The sequence below is a fragment of the Amphiura filiformis genome, chromosome 16, assembly GCF_039555335.1.
Source record: "Amphiura filiformis chromosome 16, Afil_fr2py, whole genome shotgun sequence".
Taxonomy (NCBI): Eukaryota; Metazoa; Echinodermata; class Ophiuroidea; order Amphilepidida; family Amphiuridae; genus Amphiura; species Amphiura filiformis.
In genome coordinates, this window is record NC_092643.1 from 2,972,230 (window position 1) to 2,997,301 (window position 25,072).

General features: G+C 37.2%; 1 protein-coding gene across 1 annotated transcript; it reads right to left on the minus strand.

The window, feature by feature from the left end:
- Window positions 1-3,149: 3,149 nt before the first annotated feature.
- Window positions 3,150-23,381, minus strand: LOC140135420 (alkaline phosphatase, tissue-nonspecific isozyme-like). Its single transcript, XM_072156913.1, has 9 exons — window positions 23,265-23,381; window positions 11,737-11,960; window positions 7,792-7,966; window positions 7,321-7,487; window positions 6,728-6,929; window positions 6,293-6,427; window positions 5,125-5,316; window positions 4,771-4,929; window positions 3,150-4,193 (listed from the first exon to the last, which is right to left on the minus strand). The coding sequence occupies exons 2-9, from the start codon at window positions 11,848-11,850 to the stop codon at window positions 4,003-4,005; spliced, it is 1,335 nt and encodes a 444-aa protein (XP_072013014.1). The 5' UTR covers window positions 11,851-11,960; window positions 23,265-23,381; the 3' UTR covers window positions 3,150-4,002.
- Between the last annotated feature and the right edge of the window lie 1,691 nt (window positions 23,382-25,072).

Consider the following 25,072-nt stretch of genomic DNA (forward strand, 5'->3'; position numbering starts at 1 on the left):
AAACAAGACTGCAGCTAGAGATAACAGGGATAATGGGATAATGATATCACGAACATTTGATGGCCTATTTATGATATTTGGGTAAATTATGAAACATTGGGTTTAGGCTATACGTCTAGCTCTTTTCTTCTTCTTCAAGTAGGGGTCCCCCATACTACGCTCGTTATCCTGTCAGCGAGTGAGAGAGTACAAATGCAAGATGTAGGAGATATGAAAGTGAAATAAAATATGGGGATGAGAATAATTTGTACCCACTATGACCCCCACAACACACGCCCCACTTTATTTTTATCTCACTTTTTTAAGGAAACACATATCGGGAGAGATATTTTGAACGCCAAATGGAGGTAGGGGGCTCTCTATGGACTGGTGGCAACGGTACAATCGTATTTGGCTCTGTTTATCTCTTTTGGGCCCACAAACAGTGGGGAGGTCCCCACTAACGGTTTCGTAGGATAGAGAAAACCTTTCACATGAAAAACATGCTCACAGCATCCACTTACATCCCTACATAATTATTAAATTTAGTAGGCCTACTTTTTAAAAGACACAATACAAACTAATTTATTTAAATGAAGCGCCTAAAGTCAGGTGGGTGATAAAGAAGTGTACATCGACAGCTAAAGCCTGCTTTATAGCCTTCAGACCCGCTTTATTCATTGCGCCTTGTGAAATCGACATGATATCTGATCAATGGTGAACTTACAGTTTGCGAAATTCTTCTTTTCTCATACTTTTTTGTAGTCTGCGTATAATATAGGACTAATCAGATATATTTCATACCATATATATTCTTCTCAGGTGTTATAAAAATGCAGTAAATCTAAAACATTTTACGAGGCTGATTAATTAACGCCCCCCCCCCCCCTTCAGAAGTTACCCAATAACGAAGAAAGTCAAGCTTTAATGTTTAGTAGGTTTTTATTGCTTAATAGTCACAGTATTCACATCAGATTGCGTTATTGCTTCACAAATTACAGTACAATGCCATCAACATAATACCACGGAAGTGCCTTAATAATACACACATTACTGATGTAAAACAAAATGTTAATGATATTATGAGATAATCAACAGTTTACTTCGGTTTTATTTATAAATGCGCTTTTATAAATACGCACGTGACCACCTCCGCGCTGCCATAACAGCTTGTAGGAAGTATGTCTAGAAGTGACCTTATTACATAGCGGGTGGTCTTTCTATTGTGATGTACCCTGTATAACAGTGTATCATGAAATAGGGGAAGTTACCTTCTCTAATCATGCAATGCTTACTTTACTTACTTTACTTTTGTCCTAAATGATGGGACGTCTGTTTAGATCCGTCCGTTTACATTTCCTTTGTTTACTTTGAGCGGTATATCAGCTGCAGGCTTGCTGGGCCATTCGCAGCTTCCCCGGTCCATAAATGGAGCCGAGCAATAGTTTGTTTATTATGACATTTCTGGAAAACCCCTATGATGGAAATAACAACATCATTTATCAAGACTATTTATGTCAAGGGGAAAATCCCTAGAGATTGTAAAGTGACATTTCATTGTGGGAAAAACCCACAGGAAGTGATGTAATGTAATGTCTATTATCAGAACATTGGGGAAAACCCCAAATAGGTTTCTATAAAACATATTGGTAATAATTCTGGGCAGACCTGTATCAATATGATTGTAATCATGGTAATGAGAATGGATGTAGCTATAGCTCTCAAAATGAGATTATTTAATGTTAACCAGTTAAAATCAGGATACTCAAAGAGTATTACTGAGTGTGGCCAGGGAGATCATGAGTTTCCGACAGTGCTATTTAAAACAGCCTCTGAGCGATGGAGATGGATGGATGTTTTCCCCGTCAAGCTGGAAGTAATAAGTGGTTATTTCGAAGCTACGAAAATGGCCCAAAGTAAGATATAGGGTCTACTACGGATTGTGAAAGACTTTATGGAAAATGTTATAATTATTATCATCTGGATACGGATCTGACAGGCGGCCATATCCTTTATTATGACCGAGATTTCAAGTCAGAATATCATGGGAGATTGTGAAACTCCACATGTGTGTGATGGTCTTCGTGCTTCAAAAAAGAAGTATATACATTTTAACCAGTTTACATAGCCAATAATTGAGCTAATAGCCAATAATTTAATAATACAGCAACGAAGGAGATTTATGAGTACGCGAATGTGCTCTTCCTCATCAAAGGATTAAAGTTCTTTTGTCGAATTGCTGCAGTTTGCTGGGTTTATGAAAACCACACACATCTGTTAAACCAGGGATATGGTTAAATACAGCGGAGCTGTGTTAAAGAAACCTGTTCCCTGGAGAAAGAGTGATTGGTGAAAGAAACATCATTTTTGGAGAAAGCAGCGCAAGAAGATAAGTGGTTGGAGAAAGCAGTATCATTTTCTTGTGAGGATTTCATACGCAAGGATTTATAAACGCAAGTGTACACTGGACCTCGCTGATTTTCGCAGGACAAGTGAATAAGGATATATACATCAGTCGTCCAGAACATTGCAAGAACTCTAGGATCACCAACAAGATGACCGCTGGTTAAGTACTGATAGAATAAAACTGTCATTGTGTGATTTTATTGTATATGCAATATTGTTGTTGTATGTACCAATCATACTTTGTTTTCAATTAAAGACTTAGATTTTGTTAGCTTAATCAAACAGTGTACTTATGTTGCGCATTCGTGTGAATTTGGGTAAAAGGTGATTTTGGCCTTGAGTCAAGTACGACTTGTAACACTATACATTTGAATGCAAAGGCGGAACAACATGAGACTACTGTGCGGCAAAATTGTCTGATTTGTTCAACTTTGTGATTATATTTTGAACGTTTCCGTCGTTGAATACTTTCAAAATGTTGTTTTGATAACATATTACAAATTCTGAATCACCCCATGTGTAATAATATTGCTATTCAATTAAAACTTAAATTTGATGGTATATATCTACAGAGTCCATATTCTTTTCTGTATAGTGGTCAATGCCATGTGTCACGTGCACTCATAGAAATGACTTGTTCGCCTTGTTGGCGCAATTCAAAAGGAGTAAGTTTGGACAACTCAAAAATAGTGTAAAAGTTGCCAAAACAAAATTCATTTTAGTTATCCGAACTTAAAAAATGCTGAAAAAGCTCAAAAGTTCCGTCAACTAATCAACTTTGTTGGCATTACTTAAAAGTTGATGTAAGTCGTTGCGTCAACTTTTTAAGTAATGCCAACTTCTGAATTGAAGTTCAGGGAACTTAGAAAAATAAACAAGGTTCAAAGAACCAATATAGTTGAGTTATTGTAACTCAACATGTAAGTTGATGTAACTCGTTCATATTAAGTTACTGGTACTTATTGTTTTGAGTTATTCCAAGTTGGTACTTTATTACTTAATTCACGTAATTGGATCATTTTCTGCACAATTAGCAGTATTCAAATATTTATTTTTGTAATCAGTGCAAAATTTTGTATACTATAGCACACCTCTAGAAAATTATGCTAACCTAGTTTCATTTTCTGAGTTGTAACAACTCAATAAAGTAAGTGCAAATGAGTGCGACCAACATAATGATATCGAGTCAGCGTTACTCAAAATTGTACGCGTTGGCATTACTCGGACAGTTGACGCAACGACTTACATCAACTTACTGAGTAATGCCAACGAACAATTTCTATGAGTGTGCGTATTTATAAAAGCGCATTTATAAATATAACCGAAGTATACTGATCAAAGACCTACCATCATGCCGATTGCGGACCCAAATATAATAACGTTTTATTTTGAGCACCTTCCTTCCGTATCCTGTGGGACTATTTAATGTCTTATGAGAGGAAGACTTTCTTTAAAATGTCATTTTAGAGATATTTTTGTTACCGCAAAGGTTTAGAATTCCTAACCACCAGTATACACATTAAGCGATCGCTGTGTTTTAGTGATCCAAATTGAGGTTTCATACTTTTCATTAAGTTTACAACTCTCGTGGCCTAGAATTTGGAATCGAATATCCTGCTAATCTTTACAATGCGGTGCCCCTTTGTCAAGACATGCTGCATACGCCATAACATGCATTATGTAATGCTGTTCGTGAACACTGTGGAAGAGATGGGCCATAGGTCCGTCTGCCCAGATTCCAACATCGTCTCCGCCATGAGTTTCATATTTCAAAGGAACGAGAGCCTGCTGCAGATAGGTGTCAGATGCTGTAAATAGACATAAATGTTGAACAAAATGTTTAAACATGAAAGCTGAGATTTATTTTAAACCCATTACTCGGTTGTCACTCGATAGTGGGCCCAACAAATAACTTAGCCATAAGTTTTGTAGGCCATAGGGCCTAGTACTTTACTGTCTTTATTGATTGTTGGTGGCCTATTTTGTTTTACGCACGTAGTTCAATGTCACACATTGCTGCATTCGCTTCATGGCTCATTACGTCCGATAGTTAGAGTTTAAAGTTGCACTTTGGTCCATTTAATTAAATCTCATATTTAAGCATGCAGAATGTAAGCAGGTCGGGCAATTGTTGAAGTTGAATATGCCATAGTGTAACTTTCAAAACTGCATATTTTCTTGCGTAATAAGCCATTGTGACTGAACGCAACAATGAATTGGACCAGTTGTGTCAAACAAAATTTTTAATATCATCAACAACTTATTCAATTTCTTTTAAAATCCGATGAACTTGCGAACACTTTATAAAAGCACATTTGAATCGGGAGTGTTTTCACTGTGTGTCTAGATTTGTTTATTACTTAAACATCTTGTATCTCACAATACCTGTGTCTACATTGGTAATAACTGGTCGGTTTCCCGTCTGTTCAAAAGCCAGTCTTGTTTCTACACCTCCGGGTCCGTTAGCGTAAGAAAGAGTTGTGTAGGGAAGATTATCATCACCCAAACCAGGAGAGCCAGGGGCAAGGCCTGCGTCCACAATGCCTGTATAATAGGTAAATTATTAAACAGCTCAGGGCGATGATGTACAGATTAAGACAAGTTCCGGAGAAAAATGTATAATGTGCTTGATGTTAGATGGACAAATTATACACCTCATCACATACACACCCCGCACACGCCCCGCCCCCCCCCCCCCCCCCCACTCCACCCCTCACCATCACCCACACCCCCACTTACCCAAAATCGGGTTACCCCTGGTTGGGTAGCCTGATATAGTCATTGTGTGGCTGTGGTCAGCAGTGACAATGGTCAGTGTGTCTTGATCATCAGTCATCTGTTTAGCCATTGTGACTGCTGCATCCATTGCAATTGTGTCCGTTAAAGCCAATGCAGCGAATCCTTCGTGGTGGGCATGGTCAATACGTCCACCTAAAATTCAAAGTCAGATTTAGCAGGGTTAGACTACTGGATAGCTATAGTGTAATACCATGACTTCATAGGCGACGGAAGCGAGGTGGGGGCGTGGAGGTCAGGTCCCCCTACATTAGGTGGGATCCGACCCCCCCAATTCATAATAAAAGGGAAACTAAAGCAATAATTACCCTCTGCATCTTTCTTTTTAGCACTAAAACACCATAGTTTTGGCCCAAATGGGGTAAAACCAACAAATTGTGTACCTTTGCGCACTGGCCCGTAAAAATAGTAAAACACACCTTCATTTGGGGTTAAAATAGTCTGAAATTAAAATGAAATTAAAAATTTTCGGGCGCTTCGCGCACGCAACAGAGGTCCCAGTACAACTGAAACGAAATATGCTCGTCCCCCGACACCCCTTACCCTAAATTTTCCGCCACCACAGATTGATAGGCTAAGTGAAAATTTATTTAGAAATTAAAGTGATCAAAAATACGGATGATAGAGACTGAAAGAATTCAGTGAGCCAGTGGAGCAGGGTAAAACGAATTGATCAGTTTCTATGTGATGATGTACAGTATTAGCCTAGAGGTAGAGGGTGGTCATGTAGTTTGGTGTGCTAGCCTATCGGTCGGAAGGTTGTAAGATCATGAGCTTTCTCGTTTATCCTCTATCCCACTCATTGTGGCCCTAAACGTGCAGACACCACAGTGGGTGCATAGCATGCCGTGGTTCGGAGAGTCACGTAAAATGGTGGTCCCATGTACCAGAAGAGCAATATCTGGACATGTAAAAGTTGCAGGCCTTTTCGTAAAGAGCAGGGGATCAGCCCGGGCCTGTCACACCCAGCATTGAGGTCAACTTGCGCTGCCCTTTGGGGCTTGACCCGTGGCGCGCTTTGAGGAATCTGAATATTCAGAAAGCGTAGATAAATGCCGTTTTATTATTTTATTATTATTATTATTATTATTATTATTATTATTATTATTACCTTCTACTAAAAGAAAAAATCCTTTTGGATTCTTTTGAAGAATCAGTATAGCCTTGTGCGTCATCTCAGCCAACGAAGGTTCCCCAGCCACATCTGGATGGATATCATATTGCATGTGAGAATCAGAAAATAAACCTGCAATAGATGCAATTAACAAAGTACAAAAACAAATCAAATACTGGAACTTGCATGTTTCATTTGTTAACATGACGGTGCGTCCAACACAACAACATACTGGGATATGTTTTAGAAAAAAACATACACAACTTTGATTGCGCGCGTAAAAATATATAGACTATATACCGGTACTATTGTGGAAGCTATTTGGAGCTATATCCAAGTTGGGTTTCGTGCAGTTTTGGTGATAAACGTGCCAAAAAGAATATGTACACTGCAATATTTGTCCGATCTAACATTAAGCTGAAAATTACGTACCGAGCAGATAATCTACTTTTTCTGGATCTACTTCATCAAATCGGGTCTGGTTCCACACATACTCAGCTTTACCAAGTTGTGACTTTGCAGTAACCCATTCAGCGATGAGATCACGCCCATCTTTACGCTGTCCATACTTCTTGGATTCGGGATCCTTTTTAGTGTTCGGCGTAAATTTTTTGCGACCACCGCCAAGCGCAACCTGATAAAGAACACACACTTTTGTATCAGAGTGGATATATTTCTTTAAATTCACACACGCACATGACTTACACGCTTCTTTACACTAGAAAACGAAAGACCCAAAAGTGTAAGCTCACTAAGCGGTCACCAAACGACTCCTTAGGCACGGTTCTCCCTTCATATACAAAAAAAAAGCATTGGATCAGACGCATGTTTAATCCCTGACATTGAAGACGAATGGTCAAAATCAAACAACATGCTCCTTATACAATGATAGCCAGCAATATTACCGGTATGTCGTCGTTATACAATGATAGCCAGCAATATTACCTGTATGTCGTCGTTATACAATGATAGCCTGCAATATTACCTGTATGTCGTCGTTATACAATGATAGCCTGCAATATTACCTGTATGTCATCGTTTTCCAAGAACTGCAAAGCAATATCTTTACATGCTGATTCTGCTACAGGTATATCGGAGTCGGCTTCCCAATCTCTCTCCGGTACATGAGCGTATAAGGCACTAGGTGTGGCGTGGGTGATACGAGCGGTGGTTATGAGACCAACAGATTTCCCTTTAACATTAGTAAATATATGTAGACAAAAAAAATAGGTCAATTATTATGTATTTAAATACTTTCAATGAACGTTGATCACTTATTGTTGATCATAATCATGTTAATGATAGTATCCCGAAAGTTAACCGCAAGAACTGAAACAATTAATGTGAATTATAATTACCGCTATTGAAATGTAAGAGTGAATTTATCTATTCTCCTTTTCGGTATACGTCCTAAGCCTTTGCGACTTCATCTTAAAAACGTCACGTCAAGTATGTAGGGTTATGATATTTTAATACCATAAGGTGAACTGACTCACCTGCCTTTCTGGCAATTGTCAGTATCGAATCAATCTCATTGCCAACAGATGAAGCACAATCGCCTCTTCTTGTATTATCATCGACACCAATAAGTCCCTTCTTTGTTTTGGCACCCCCGAGATACGCTGTTGCCGTTCCCGCTGAATCGGGAACTTGATGATCCGTGTTGTAAGTCTAAAATACCAAAACATTTAATGCCAGAACATTCAATGCGTTTTAATTAATAAGATGGGTAATTAATGAAATGATGTTAATAAATTTGTAATTAATCATTGTATTGAATGTTTTAACTACTTTATGGACATACTCCCGTTCTATAAAGGAGATCCAAAGGCTTGATGTATGGAGCGTCATTTCCGCTTCATGTGCATGATCTTTCTCGATAGGAGGAAAACGTCCAAAACTTTCGTTTATTATTATTGTCCTTGTTGTAACATTTCCTTAAAAATAGATTTGTATTTCTTTTCCATAAAATGTTAGTTTTCACTGTCAGGTATGTCTCCTTCGAATTTTGACCTGGACAGATTAGGTAAAACAAAGAAATAGCTAATAATACCAGCGTATGCAAAATCTCAAATTTTGTCACAACTACAGTACCTAAAGACTTGATTTTGTTTCAGGGTAGTAATACGAAATTACATTACAATCGTGTAAAAACCAGAATTTCAATGTTACAATAATTATGACTTTAACTCAGATCAAGATATAAATTGACGGCCAAAACTGGGAAAATGTCTCCTGCCACCCTAATCGCCTTAAACCAAAGCTTCATTAATTGATTTACAAATGTCAAAGCATCAAATTGTTAATTATGCCTGAGTTATTCTCAGTAGGTTATAGTCCAGTTGCAAAGTGCAAGGTTTTCAAAGGTCGTACATTGTTTTGTGATTAAGGCGTGGAAATAAGTTATAACTCTGACCTTAAAATACCAGAAACCCTTTAGTGACGAAAATGCACCTTGCTCAAAACAAGAAATGTCTTTAAAAAAGACGATGCCTCCAAGATACCAGTGGACACCTTTTGTTATTAGTTAAGGAGATACTTATAATGCTAGCTTTAGAGGTACCGCTATTGGATATAGATTTTTGTCTGATTAAAATATGTGAGTCCATTTTCTCCTAATACAAGACTGAAAATTTTATTTTAATCGGATATTCGGTTACCAAAATATGGCCTGTCAAAATGGAGCGAAACCAAGTCGTTGGCAACAACTTTCTTTTATTTTTGTTATGCAATGTTGTCAGGTAGGCCTTATTTTCTAATTATATATGCAAGAATTATGCAAAGTAAAATTTTCAGATAGGCTACAAAATAAGATATAAAACCCATGGATGCATTTGGCAAATTTGAACACCACTGCAACAGTCCGACACACCGCTAGTCCGAATCTGAAAACACTTTAACAGTCCGACATACCCCTAGTCCGAATCCGAAATACACTGCGCTAGTCCGAGTCTGGAAAACACTTCGTCAGTCCGAAACTGCAGAAAACCAAAGCGGTAGTCCGAATCTGAAAATCACAGCGCTGGTCCGAATCTGAAATTACGGCGCTAGTCCGAATATCGGACTAGCGCAGTGTTTCCTAAATTCAGATTCGGAATAGCGCCATGTTTTGCAAATTCGGACTTGCGCAGTGGTTTTCAGTTTCGGACTGGCAGAGTGTTTTTTAGATTTGGACTAGCGCTGTGTCGGAGGAGTGTTTTCCAGATACTGCCAACTGCCAAGGGCTTATAGTAAAGGACTAGCCCGGGCCTAGCCCTAGACTAGTCATGCTAGCATCATGCACTCAGTCATGCACTACACATAACTGTGCGACATACAATGTAGATTTGACACGGGTTCTGTTTTGTATTTTAATTGAGGTCAAACTCATGAACTTACCATTTAAATGTTGATATCAAGATGAACAGAAATAAATAATCCATTCTACTTTCTAGTCATAAACCGGCACGGATCTCACTGTTTAGTGTCATGTATGGTCACTGATGGTATATGGTCATGAGTTTGCAATATTGAAATTGTTATTGAAATCAGTTTGCTTAGCCCCGGCCTAGCCCTAGACTAGTCATATCATGCACTCAGTCATGCACAACACATAATTTGTGCGACATACAATGTAGATTTGACACGGGTTCTGTTTTGTATTTTAATTGAGGTCAAACTCATGAACTTACCATTTAAATGTTGATATCAAGATGAACAGAAATAAATAATCCATTCTACTTTCTAGTCATAAACCGGCACGGATCTCACTGTTTAGTGTAATGTATGGTCACTGTACACTGATGGTCATGAGTTTGCAATATTGAAATTGTTATTGAAATCAGTTTCTTCCAAGTTCAAGATAAAAGTAACATGATTGTATTGAAATGTAAGTTATAAACATTCTTCCTGCTGTCCAGCGGGTATGAACTATTATTATGATGTAGACACGATGATTGCGGCCTAGTCGAGCCTAGCATGCTAGCCTGCATGTCAGTCGGTCTGCTGACTCGCCGCAAAAATACCTCCAATTTTGCACAAAACAATCCATGATGTCAATTTATCACATCCAAAGTGTCGCCATGAACGTCAGCTTCAACTTCTCCAGCCAAAGTTTTTCCATTGATAATCAGGTTTCATGTAATCATGAAATTAAACCTTGTTTAATGTGTATTCCCATTGCCACACACAGCATAACGGTTGTCCGACTTGATTTCTACGATATTGCTGATGTGATGAGGCTACAATCCATAATTAAATACCGAATTAAAAATACTAGTTTGCGTCTGACGTCAGGACAAAGGCGCGCCGTGATTGGTTGCTGACCTGCGCAGTATTGCATTTTTGGTCTGGTTGACAGGACGGCATACGCAAGCTAGTCTTTTTAATTCGGTCTTCAATTATACAATATATGAGTTTAAAAAAATTCTAATGCATAATTCATGAGCTTGATAGACCCGCACCATTGGCGCCACGTGCTAGGTGTTTCTAGAATCCCTATAGAATAAGATTAATTTTAATGCTAATTTATTGCACATGCTGAGGAAGCGTGATTACCTTTTTGAACATTCGGAAATGGCGATAGGCGAATTTATGTATGGCGCAAAGAGGTGGGGGATATATATTGGGCTCTCGATATTTGGCGGAAATTAGAGTACTTGTCAGAATATAAATTTGTACAATCGGCCTACATGCCGCGCAATGTGCGGCATTTTAGGTGTAAATTTCAAAGCAAACTACCTCCTGCGGAGGCAGAAAAAGAGTTAAGGCCCTTCAAGCAAAAAGGTTTTCGCTCCACGGGAGGCGAAATTTTAACATAATATCCTATTTTAACCAAGATGATCTCAAATTGTTCGTCTTGCAAAAACAATTCAAATCAAGAATAGTTTGCACCATCTATCGTTACAAAGGGTGGTTTGCTAAAATTGTGGTCATACCAGACAATTTTTTTTTGCTAATAAAAATTCAGAAAAAAGTATAGTCTGGCTTACTCTGCGGCAAAAAGGTCACATCTTGTCACCCGGTTACATATGTAACGAGAATCCTAGATGATGCAAACTATTCTTTATTTGAATTGGTATCAAAATTCGTATTTTTATGAACATCGGGGCGTTTTTAGGGTTCGACCCCTGTGGAGCTTAAAAAGAATGCGACCTTTGACATTTCGCTCTAACTTGAGAACCGTGCATCTCAGAAGATCAAATCATACATTTTCTGATTCATTATGATCAGAGCATTACTTATAAAACGATCTGAGCCATTTTGAAATTGTATGACCTTAATTCCTTTCTGATCAAGGTGCATTTTTGCCACCAAAATTGTTCCTATTCGTTAAGGTCAGTTTATGATATTAAATCTAATCCTTAATAAACTTAATCACAAACACTGCATTTCCCTTGCTTCTTGACTATTAACTTTGTGCTAAAATTAAATAATGATTATATGCAAGTTTCCCAACCAACCTTCGATAGACCAGCATGTGGGAAAGTCTCCCACGATAAGTAACCCTCTTCTCCTGTCTGGAAATTCTGTTGCCCTTTCAAGATTCTTGCTGCAGTCACTGTTGGTATACTCATGCCATCACCAAGGAAAAACACTATATTTTTGGCCACTTTTGTGTTTAATTTTTCCAGCTTCCTAGCATCTTTAATACTTTGTTCGGCTTGGTCGTACCAAAATTGTTTAGCTGAAATAAATACATCAATTTTAAAAGAGATTTATCATCACATTAATTCCTCTTTATTTTGTATCCTGTAATTTGTCAGAGCGAGTATTTCAGCTTCTCGACTATGATATTTTTGTTTTAATTTCATTTAGCTTCATAGATATTAGCTTCATACCTATACTGTGCACAGAGAGTACCCATACACTTAAAAAACCAAAAAAGCAATATCTCAAAGACGCTAAACCTAAGTTACGAAATAAAATTTAGTCATTAGTCAGTTAGATGGAGCATTTTGTTCTAAGTACAGGGTGTCCCAAAAAAAAGAGGCCCCTCATTGCGCCCTCTTTTTCTCCTATTTCTGAAAAGTTGGGTAAATATATTTTGGTATGTAAAGAAACCTTTAATCATTAGCTTTAATAAACCAAAACAATTATTTCAATCGGCTCACAACTTTTGAAGATATGTCCTTTTGAATAAAAGTACCCGTTTTTCACTCTGTCCACGGATAGTAAACAGAGTGGTTGGGATGGCTCATGTTGTGGAGTGGCCTGCACGATCACCAGACCTTAACACTTGATTTTTTCCTTTGTGGCAAAATCCAAGATCTTCGCAAAAGTATTACTGAATGCATTCGCAAGTATCCGGCGCACAAGGATGGTACGCAACGCAATAGATGCAATGAGGACCAGGGCTGAAACCTGTATTCGCCAAGGAGGCAACCAGGTAGAGGGCAGAGCAGCATAGTAAACTCACTTCAGAAGAACCAAATACAAACCAAACAGCCTTTTAGGGCTACCTTTTATCCTAAAAAGAGAAATGACTTATGTTGTAAATAAAAAAATTTAAAAAAAAGCAAGAAACAACAACGTAAGAAAGTAAGAAACATAATAAAACAAAAAGGCATAAATAACCAAGAAAAAAAGTAATTGCAAGTAAAACAAAAGAAGTCCCATTCGGCATCCATTTTACCCACAAATTAATGACCCAACTAACAAAATCCATTGCCCAACCCACCGGTAAAGCCCATTCCATAAACAAAGTTATTTTATAAAGTTATCATTGAGAAATGTTTGATATTCATGCATGGTATGTGTACTCTTTTTCAATCTTTGAAGTAGCCAAACCCTCTCCGTGGACAGAGTGAAAAACGGGTAAATTTCTTTAAAAGAGCATATCTTCAAAAGTTGTGAGCCGATTGATATAATTGTTTTGGTTTATTATAGCTAATGACTCAAGGTTTCTTTCCATACCAAAATATATTTGATCAACTTTTCAGAAATAGGAGAAAAAGGGGGCGCAATGAGGGGCCTCTTTTTTTTGGGACACCCTGTATTTTGATACTTCATTCGGCACAATGCGACTTCTAATAATATGAATAAAAAATACAGCATTTCCAAGCAGTTACAAAGGTTTACATAGACTTTTCATTCGAAACACACTAATTATGAGCACAATGAGTGAGTGATAATCTAGTCACGCTGTAATGAGCCCGTTACAAAAGCCTGTGAGAATCGCCCTGCAGGAAAAATATCCCAAATGTGTCACTTTTGAAATGCATTTATATTATTCCATTAAAATTGGTATGACTTGAGGGACCAAAAGACGCACTTTGTCGAATGAGGATTCAAAATACGCAGAACAAAATTATTCATCTGTTGATAACTTTATTTGGTAATAATTTAGGTTAAGTGTATTTCCGATATTAATTTAAGTGGAAGGATACATTTTGTGCGCAGTATGTTTCACCAATTTTCACATAAATGCCTTCAACATTAGCTCCAACGCCCCCAAATTTAGGGCAATCAAAATAATACTCCTTGTCGTTCATGTAACATTAAATTTCACACCACCAAATATATAATAATACGTTTGAGTACCCTTATTTACAGCTTGTTTCGATTCATGGAAAAAAGGTTATACACTAAATTAAATATCAAAATGAGCCGGCATTTGAATGATTTTGGGTAAAATTCGTATTTATAATTGATAGTTATGTTAAATTTGGCAAGTCTACCACACATGAGAGAGATCGAGTAATTTTTAATGATCTGCTTGAGTATGCGTAGGATCCTTAAAACTGCAATATCACTGCACTGGGAAAAGTCCAAACACAAGCGGCTCGTTTCTGCATGAAAGAATATAGCCATATGCCTGGCACCGTTACCCAATATAAATTTATGACAGACCTCAACTTCACCAGGCACAAAAAGAAACTCGTCAGTTATATTCATCCTTGCTGTTCAATAACTTGATAATTTTGGATTATTCTGAAATATACATTTTGTTAATTGGACTTTTCTTTCTCATTTGACACCCTATTCGTGAACATTGAGCAAGAATTGACCAAGATATCTGCCTCCAAACTCTCAAACCCCAAAATGAAAAGTTGCAATTTGAACGATTCAATTGTGCCTGTTACACTGTGTGCTTTATTGATTGGCCCGTGGTGCTTGTGTGCAATACAACGATGCGTTCCCATTGAAAATCGTTGAAAATGCAACTTTTGATTTTGGGGTTTGAGGCTTTGGAAACGCATATCTTGGTCAATTCTTGTTCGTTTTTCACGAACAGGGTGTGAAATCAGAAAGCAAAGTCCAAATAACAAAATGTATATTTCAGAATAATCCAAAATTATCAAGTTATTGAACAGCAAGGATGAATATAACTGACGAGTTTCTTTTTGTGCCTGGTGTAGTAAAGTCTTTACGGACCAGAAGCAAGATCCAGAGTCATGCTGTTCTTCAAAATGGTCAACGGGCTGGTTAATATTGACCTACAGAACGTTGGTACGTTGTAATGCGGCATATACACCATCAATGTGATTAATCAATATCAAAGACACTAGATGCAAGAGTGGATTTAAATCTGCCATTGTCCACTGTACACACGATCATCAATTGTGATTTTATTGTCCAACGGTCAATACAATCAAACTGTATAGATTAGATCTCTTCAATAATATTGAAGAGAAATATTATTTTGTGTCCAATTCTGCATCTAGAGTCCCGAATATTGATTAATCAAATTGATCGTGTATGGACCGCATAAGGACAAACAGACAGAAAAGAAGACATAACCTGGTCCTGTTTCACAAAGACTTACGATTGATTTGAGGAGAACGGATGTACTGTTGGTTGAAGTACCCAAATAATCATTATTATTCATTATCTTAATCAATATGTTATTGAAAAATAACACTTTGATGTTTTCCAATAGTTCAATCTATAAATCATTTACTTTGACAACTTGCTTCATATTGTTGTTAATGAGTTATGTATGTTTTACAAAAGTGTTGTTGTTTCAGGCCTCTTTACAACATAACTCAAGAACCACAGGACATATAGAACTATATCTGTGATATTTGAATTCTTCTACACACTCGCTATGAGATAATGCAATTTTTGCCAAAGCTCACTCACCATTCGCAAGATGCTGTGAACTACCAAATCGCAACAGTTTAAAACAGTTGCTAACCTTAATTACGTGTGGTAAAGTAATCGTAAGATCGATCGTACAATTGATTTAATAGGGGATTACGTGTGGTAAAGCAATTGTAAAATCAGGTAGAAAGTAGCTGCTTCTTTACAGTTGATTTTGCTAGTTTAGAGAGCTTCAGAAATGCAGTCAAAGAGCCAAGAAAACATTTTATTTTCACCCATCATTCAGGGATTTACAGTTAGCATGATGCGTCGACCGAATATGTCAAGAAACTCAGGCATGATTTTGCATGGAGAATATGTAATTCCCACACATCACAAACTTTGAAATAATAATGGTCCACTTTTTTCATGGAGATCAGACCAGGGCTGATGTCAACCACCATCTGGGTAGCTCCTGTGAAGAAAAACTCGGTTTCGTTAAGGCAAATTTATTATACGTCTCTATTGGACTGGCATTTGGTGGTGTGAGACCTCATTGATCAGCAGTGAAAAAATATTTTAAATTCTACTTACATTGTGCCCAGCTAAGGTCTACACATGCTAGCACTAAAGAAAAACTTAAAATGATCTTCATCTTTAGGTTTCCTGAGGAAATGTTCTCCGATACTGAACTGCGATACTGGTACTGTGAGAAACAGTTGCACCCAATGTTGGTATGACCAGATGACAAGAATCTTTTGCATCACTGTGATGGTGTATCAAATATTTATAGTTTGAAACAACAACAGCCTGAAACACTAATTAAAGTATGTAAATTTCGACAGGTGTGCATTTTTATACAATTGTAATTAGCATTAATTTGTCGAATTGGTGGCAAAATCATAGTGAATTTACGTCCGATGATCAAGATGGCCACGCTCATTATATCCTTGCAATGCTAATACGGTAAGCCTATATCATTGTTTAAAAAAAAAAATCCAAAAAGAATTTTACGACAGGATTTATTATATCAATATACTATTATTATCTGACTGTGCGCTTATTTATGCGGGTCATGAGATCAAACTAGTGCAGCTGCTCCATAAGCCACTGTGCTGTAATTTCGTTCAGAACATAAATACAATTTAACGATAGTTTTGCAAAGCAAATTGATGAATCTGCAGGATTTTTTTTGCACACAAATCACAACCTTTGAGAAAAGTGGAAAATGGTGCTATGTAAAGCCATCTTCCCTAGTAAAAGTGGCACAATTGTGATTTTACCCATTCGTCGTTAACTAAGCATATCTCGAGATTAAAACAAGCAAATTGAACAGAACAAACGGCATTTGAGAGCTAAGAGCCCTTGACGTTGATGTAAGCATTATGTCACAACGGTATTTTTTAACTGTCACAGAGGGCGCTTTTCACTTGCACAATTGTTTTTGAGACAGGCTGTAGTTGTATTTTTACCATTCATTTTCATTTTTCTATTCAGCCCATTGTCTTCATTCATATCCTTATCCCTCTTACTTCAATTCATGACATCCCACTTCCTGCCCCTATTGATATTTCCCAAGAAACACTCATATCTTGTATTGTCTTGCTAATTTCCTTTTCCTTTATGTCCACGTCCCTATATATATGCATGTTTGTGTGTTGTCTTGTCACTCTGCCTTTGATAAAGATCCTGCTAGGATGAAAGCTCATGCCCCTAAAAATCAAACATATATGTGACTCCTCGCCACAACTGAGCCCGGATGTCGCCAGTGCCACTATTGAGATATGCTCCATCGAACTTAACAATAAACAATAGGAAAGAAAGGATTTATTGACTGTTTTATTGATTTTTCACTACTTAAATGTCAAGTACTATAGATGATGATATACATCATTTTAAAGCTAATTTCAAGCATAATATTTTGGTTGAATATCTTAAAAATGATGATTGGCGACATCCGGGCTCAGTTGTGGCGAGGAGTCACATATTGAATACATAATAGTAAAACTTCTGGTTTATGTGATTTGTGTCATAGTAATATAGAAGATATTATGCATTTTATATTTTCTTGCCGAGTGTACAATGATATTCGTTCTAATGAGTTCAAAAGAGTGAAGGAATGTTTGGAAAGGAATGGTCTATTATATGTATGGGAATTATTTATTACAAGCAACATTGATGAGAAATTATTTATCTTGCTTGGGGGTGACTGCACCCAATTTTTACCAACTTTTCCTAGTGACTTAGTTCACACTGCTAATGTTTGTTTTGATGTCACATGTAAATCTTTACCGAAAAGAACATGGAAGGCACGTAATGATTTCCTTAAGTAATTAATTCTTCACCACACTGACTACAATCTTGTCTATTGTATAATGTATATATCCAGTTAATGTAGTTTTAAGTGGCTGGCACTCAGCTTCCACCCAGGGGCCAATTGGCTTTTGATGCTGGCTTTATTTGCTTCATTCTTTTTTCCTCACTTCATTTGACCCACGGGCGGACGATGAATGCAAGCCAACTTAGTATTCTTTTTAGTATTTTAACTTTAGTATTTTAAGTATTCTTTTTAGTATTTCTGTTTGTATTGTTAACTTTTGTAAATACTTTCAGTATCATCTTTTAATTCTTGTTAACTTTTGTTTATATGGATGCACCACCAAGACGGTGGGTGCCGCTGTTATAAAAGCGTTTTCCAAATAAATAAATAAATAAATAAATAAATAAATAAATAAATAAATAAATAAATAAATAAATAAATAAATAAATAAATACCACTCTTTTCAAAGAAACTAAACCCCAAGTCGTCAAAGATATCACATGCAACCTGCAGCATTCTGTTTGAACTTTCTGCAACTTTTAGGTTGTACTATTATTCAAGATAACAAGTTACTTGGCCTTTTTGTATTTGCCTGATTTTGTATTTTATTAATTTTGTTCTCATCAGCAGTGACTTCTTAGAGAGATTGCGAAGAGGCGTTTACGGCTACCATCACAGTGCTTACCCGTTTCAAAATCTGATTCATATTCACGTTACGATGTTACTAGCATGGAGCTATCATATCCGTGGAGGCGCAATAGATTACTTAACGCATTGTTCCTTTGATTATATTAGGCTGGCGGGTAAGCATCATTAATTGATCTCGTACACTGGTGTGTAATGTGTTGTTTGTACTGTTCACCCTTGACTGCTCATATCCATAAGTACCAGACTTGAGTCCTGTTTATCAGGGACAGTCTGTGTAGCTCAGTGGTTAGAGCGCTCGCCCGACAAGCGAGAGGTCTGGGGTTCAAGTCCCCGCACAGGCAGGTATGTCCGGAGTTTTTTCTCTGGTATATCTGCCTATGCATGTTATGTTTCCATTTGTAAATTCATGTTTAAATGTGCTAGTGTGCGATGCGTAATTCTTCTTTACCCTGTAGGTTGCTTCTACGTTAATTCCTCTCGGATGCTTGTGCGTTAATTTCCTATATCATTTCCTTGCACCTATTTCAAAAACCAAACGGAGTCAGGGAACTTACTATGATAACGGGAATTACCTGTCACGCATGATCGCGCACATTGACGTGGGCAATAATGCCCCGTCATACTTCCATGCCGCTTGCCGCTACGGCAAGCGGAAGACGTATTAACCAATGACAGGCTTCGTTTGTCTGCAATACGCGTGCGTCACGCCGCTCAGCGGCAAGCGGCACAAAAGTATGAAACAAACATTGGTCGGACCTCATGTCTAAAATAATAACTGACATAGGTCAATATCCTTCCCGACATGCTTAGTAGCCAAATCCGTAGAAGATTATCATTCTTGTGATCCACAAACTATGTACAAAACCATTTTCTCTGACAAAACTCTTGAACTCATGTACACATACATTTTGCCACATTTCATTATACGATAAATACGAATTTATTAAACATGGTAACAAATATTCTCTTGCAAATCGGTTATACGATCGAACTGGTAGGCATATTATAAGCTATTATAAATTCGGGATATTAAATATCTTCCTGACCAGCCTGATCTGCGCATGGTCAAAGACGATTCCTTACTAGCCACATATCGTCCGCTGGAATTAGTTAGAACATGAACCATTCGTTATAATGGCTGTTGGTCGGACATCATCTCTCAACATCGATTGTGACCTGTAGTTCCCGACATCGCCCTTATGAACTGACATCCTCCTGACGGAGTCTTCTCAGAGCCACATCAGGCCGAAGTGGCTAAACCGTGGCCAAAACTATGGTCCCCGACTACGCCGAAATCTTCGCATCCACGCCTGTTCCCCATTGCACTAGTTAGCGTTACCCATCTGACACCACGTGGAGGTTTGGGTTGAGTTTCCCGCGATCAATTACTGACAGAGTTTTCCTGAAAGAACTGATCGTCTGAAAAATTTTGAGTATTTTAATGTCAGAAGTAAGCAGCTATCACATACTTTTAAGTACCAATCACTGCGCTATAGTCATTGATTGATATTTAGATCCGTGGAACGGATTGAAAATGGGGTATTCTCGTACAATTCTTACATTTTAAGGGATCTGGAATGAGCGTTTCGACAGTATTTTTTAGGGGACATGAGAGCACCTCAGACGTATCGAATTGCATTCTGAATACGAAGCATGTCTTTCTGATATCAAATAATTTTCATTTTTTGAAAATCACGATATATATAAATTTTATGACAAATTATAAAAATTGATATTTTTCAAATTTTGATATATAACAGTCCTCGAAGTAAATTTTATAAATCTAATGATATATTCTTAAAGTGTATGTAGCTGGGAGGAAAAGCCGACGATCAATTGAAAATTTTGACCTTTCATATTGAAGATATGGATTTTTTCCCCAAAAAGCCCTAATTTTTTTTGGTGTTTTGGGAAAAAAATCCATATCTTCAATACGAAAGGTCAAATTTTTCAATTGATCGTCGGCTTTTCATCCCACCTACATACACTTTAAGTATAAATCATCAGATTTATAAAGTTTACTTCAAGTACTGTTAAATATCAAAAATATCAATTTTTAATGATTTGCCATAAAATGTGTATTACATTGCGAATTTCAAAAATCAAAATTAGTTGATATCAGAAGGACATTCTTCGTATTCAGAATGCAATTCGATATGTCTGATGTGCTCTAATGTCCCACAATAAATACTGTCCAAACGTTCATACCCCACCCCTTAAGAACGGAGCTGTCAATTGTAAAAAGTACAATATGATAGCTGTTTTATTCCGCAACAACATGAACTTTATTTAGTTCTGTTTGGTTCGGTCACACAAATGCCCAAAAAGTTTCTGGCGACATTCAGGGACACTCTGTAGTTATTATTGGCATTGCTTTAAGGATGGCAATTGAGAATCAAAAGGAGTTTTAACTCCTTTTAAAAAATTCAACCAAAACGAAGACAGCAGGGAGTTTTAGTGACACACTTTGTAATAGAAGCACAATCTGATTCTGATCACTTGCAAAAGTGGGTTTGAATATTAAGTAAAATATGCAATTTGACTCAATAAAAATGATAAATATGTCTTCAGTTACAACGCCATCCGACCCGCTGGTCTAATTTTGTAGAATTCATTACAAAACTCTTGAGCAGAAAACAGTTCGTTCTGTAAAATGTCATACTGATAATTGATATTGCTTTAATAGAGTTTTACTGAACTGAAATTGCGAAGTATGGACAGTCACACCCAAAAGACATAACATCTGGACGGTTATTAATTCAGATTTAATGTGACAAATGCTGAAATGCTTATTGATTTTAGTTAAATTTTAATCAAATTTAATGCATAATGCACATTAATTCGAAAGCAATTTAGAAATTACATATAGATTACAAATTACAAGCAACATATGGCAAATATAGAAAACGTTGTCTTACCATTTACCATCTTGTGCATGATGTGGGTAGGGTGTATGTGTATAGTTCATATCTACCTCGAGTCACCGGCACTAGCTTTGAAGCTCAGCGTGTATTGCGTTGGCTTTGCGTTGTTTCTTGCGTGTACATACGCGCCACTTTGATCGCGCGCGTAAAAGTATATACACGCACCAAGTAACGTAGACTATGCCATAGTCGATTTTTAATAAATAAAAATATGTTATTAATCATGATGAACGCATTCAGTTGAACTCGAAATTATACTGATATTTATTACATCAAAAAACTAGTAAATAAAATGGTTATGGCACTTCAATACTGAACAATTCTGATTTTAGAATCTACCAGTTTATTAATCGCGAAAGCCCGAGTAAAAATCGACATGTACTTTGCATTTTTATCAGTACTTTGATCGGAGACTTAGTCCCTAACACACACTGTCAATCATACGTGTTTATCAATCCAATTAAACGCAAGCACAAAGCCCGGGCGTACAAGACGCGCTCATGCACCTAGTACACAAAGCGCCACACAGTTGTGTACGATGTAGTTATCAATGTTAATGGCACGTGTTATCGCCCAAGTAAAATCAGTGGCACCCCAGTCTTTGCAGAGTTTCACGATGTTTTCGTACATGCTTTTTTACAGGGAATTTTCCGGTACTGGTTTAAAATTTTTGATCAAAAAAAACAAACAAAAAAATAGTACTTACCTTTTCTGTTCACGACACAGCAAGATATGGTCAAACGGAAGTATATAAATATTACATGTAAACCCATTGCAAGTTGATTCATAAATACAGGGTGTCCCAGAATGATTTATACCGGGAAAGGTGGAATTTTTTAGGTATGAACGGCATTTCTATTGGTCATATTGTTTTGCATTGTAAGTTCTACATATATTTAGCTTTCTCAGATTTTTTAGATTTTAAAAATTGAACGTTTCTAGTAGAAGTTAGAGAGAATTGCGTAAAAATGGTGAATTCCAAGTTCTGACAAAGCAACCTATTTTGAAAATCTGTAAAAGTTATTTGGAAAATGTTATGCAGTATATTTTGTTGTGTCCTGTTCTTACTTATACTAAATAGTCGATATCTATCGTTTATTTAGGATGTTACGAAGCAATCCTTATATGGAATAAAGGATTTGCTATGCATTAGTGACCTTAAACTATTCTTTCTTTGGCGGCAATTTTGAAGGTGTGTGAGTTTCATCATTTAAAATGCCGGCTGAGATGGAGTTTTCATAAGTATAGAGAAGGTTCGTTCTTAGTGTCACAGCATGCATTTATGTTCACAGTATATCGGCAAACCCACAGCTACGTGACAGAGAAGATAACATTTTACTGCGGAGGATGCTTGAGGAAGTTACATCCTCTGTAATAATGACATTTTTGGGTAAAAATTGTGGTAAAAATCACATAAAAAGTATGTTTTTCAACCTAAATATCTGATGTCATATTGAAATGTTTCACTTAATTCCATATCAAGAATTATTTAGCATTGTAAGCTCTACACCTGTGCCAAATTTGGTCTATTTCCTATAAAAGAATGTAGGATTTCTCCAATATGTTGCACAGTGCGGCTGGATGATGGTGATAAAGGATCCATGTGTTATGATGCCTTTGCACTGTAAATTACACACATGCCGTTTTTGTCCATTTTCAGTAATAGCAATGTCACGCAAAAACGAATCAAGCTATTTCCATGAAAGTCACAGAATAAGTAGGAGACATATGTGGCAGTGTATTGCACTTATAAAGATTAGATACACTGTTGACTATATATTTTTGATATTTTGTTCAAACACGGTATAAATCATTCTGGGACACCTTGTAGTACTGATTTTCCAGAAGACTGAATGTGCAATCGTGCGAGGTCAAAATATTAACAAAGGAGTGAAAATATATTGCCTTGTAGGCCAGTGGGACAACGAAAACGCTACGTGAACGAGCTAACAGGAAGTTAGAATTTCAAGCGTAAGACTACCTACCATACACAAATTACAGGCCTGCTACCACCCGATGTAGCTACAACCTTGATCATCAACAATTTTAAGTATTCAGAGTGGAAGAAACTTACTTGATTTACCGTTTATATACTGACAAACTTAGAATTAAATTCCATGGTCGAGTGTCGGTTTTAATGTCAACAACATCGCTATGTAGCCTCCTTCACAGCCGGTTTCTGTTGTTCATAACAAACCGTGAGTCACATACAGTTTGAGCCTGAGACTAGTGATAGCCCGGATGTTGGACCTACAGAATACGCATGCGCTCACACATGCGCACTTTTTGATATAGACTATATAATTATAAAAAACATGATGCAATCTGGTTAGCACAGTTAGCTCAAATGGTAGAGCGTCAGACTCCCATGCAAAAGAACTGGGTTCACCGGGTTCGAGGCCCGGCTCCGGACGTAAAAAAAAAATATAAATTAGTGATTTGACTGATCATCAAAAGCTAATATATATTTGTGCTAACCACGCTATGATGATTGTTAGCCTCCCAGAATCTTGCAATCTAAGCGGATTATTCTGGATGACACAGAGCCCCCAGTGGACTCCACACTGGCGATTGTGTTAGTGTAAAAATTGGAGAAAAAAAACCCAAAAAAAATCCCTCCTCTGATTGGGATACGAGCGAGCGATTTTCTGAAGTATCCCAATCAAGAGGGATTTCCTTTGATCAATCAGAGGTTTTGCAAAAATGTCCTCTGTTTTTTGTCAATCAAGGGAGTGAGGCCACCAACTTACTTCTGGTGTATCAATATCAAATGGTACTGGTTCATTATTTGAAATATCCATACTAGATTGCTCATGTGAATTATTATCCATATGTGTGTATAAGTCCGTCTTCAGTTTAGTAATGGTACAGCCACAGTTAACGCATCAACCCACACTATAAGTGGTTGTGTTTCTTTGTTCATATCAGTGTCAAAAGTTCAACTTGTCTGGTAAACATAATATCAAGTGACGCCTGCTGGGAGTGTAATGAACTTTAGTAGGTAGCTCAATTTGTTTTACAGTGTGTTTAAAGGGAAACTGGTTTGCAAAAAATCACCTTCAACAAATTGAACATTAAAAAAGTACTATAGCGATTCCACGACCACAGCAAAAAAAATTTAGTGGGAAGGGGCACTACCCCTGTTGGTTAAATGTAACTCGAATCTTCAGCAATTTTTTGAACAAAAAAAAGTCTCATGGTTTATCTACCATGAGACTTTTTTTTATTTGCTTTAAACCCCCTGTAATCTGCTCAAATGTGCAAGATGAAATTATCGTAAATTATGATAGCTGTCATGCCACACACCCCGACCATGCACGCTCCAATGATTGTATTAAGAGTATGAATGTCTTTCTCATTCCTTAGAATTCTTGTCGTATACCATCTCATGTCGGCTTCCAGCATACTTACTACTTCGGCCAGATCTTCATCCGGGTTTTGCATTTCGTCTGATTTTTGATTTTTATTCGCCATTGCCTTTATTTCCACACAACAAAATTAAATTCTAATTTTTTGCCTCGCTCTTCAACCCAGCGGTATTGAGGATAGTCTCCAGAGCTGCTTTTTTTCCACGTTCCACTCCGACCTTTTCGGCTTCCGCGCGAATCTCTTTTTCTCTGTCAGTGGTCAATTCAATAAGACTGGCACGCGTTGTGTGCTTTATACTAGCTTTGTGGCTCCTGTAATTCTCCATTTCCCGCAGGATATGGTGGAATTCTTCGTTGCTCACCTGTCCGTTTCGTAGGGCGTTTGAAACAAGATTATTTATAGTATTCAAGCTGGACTCTGCGCTTTGTTTGACGCATTCATGTTTTTGAATTTTTTTCATCGTCACTTTTCCGAGGGCTACGCAAACTCCGCTAATCAGACCCCCAGCAATTG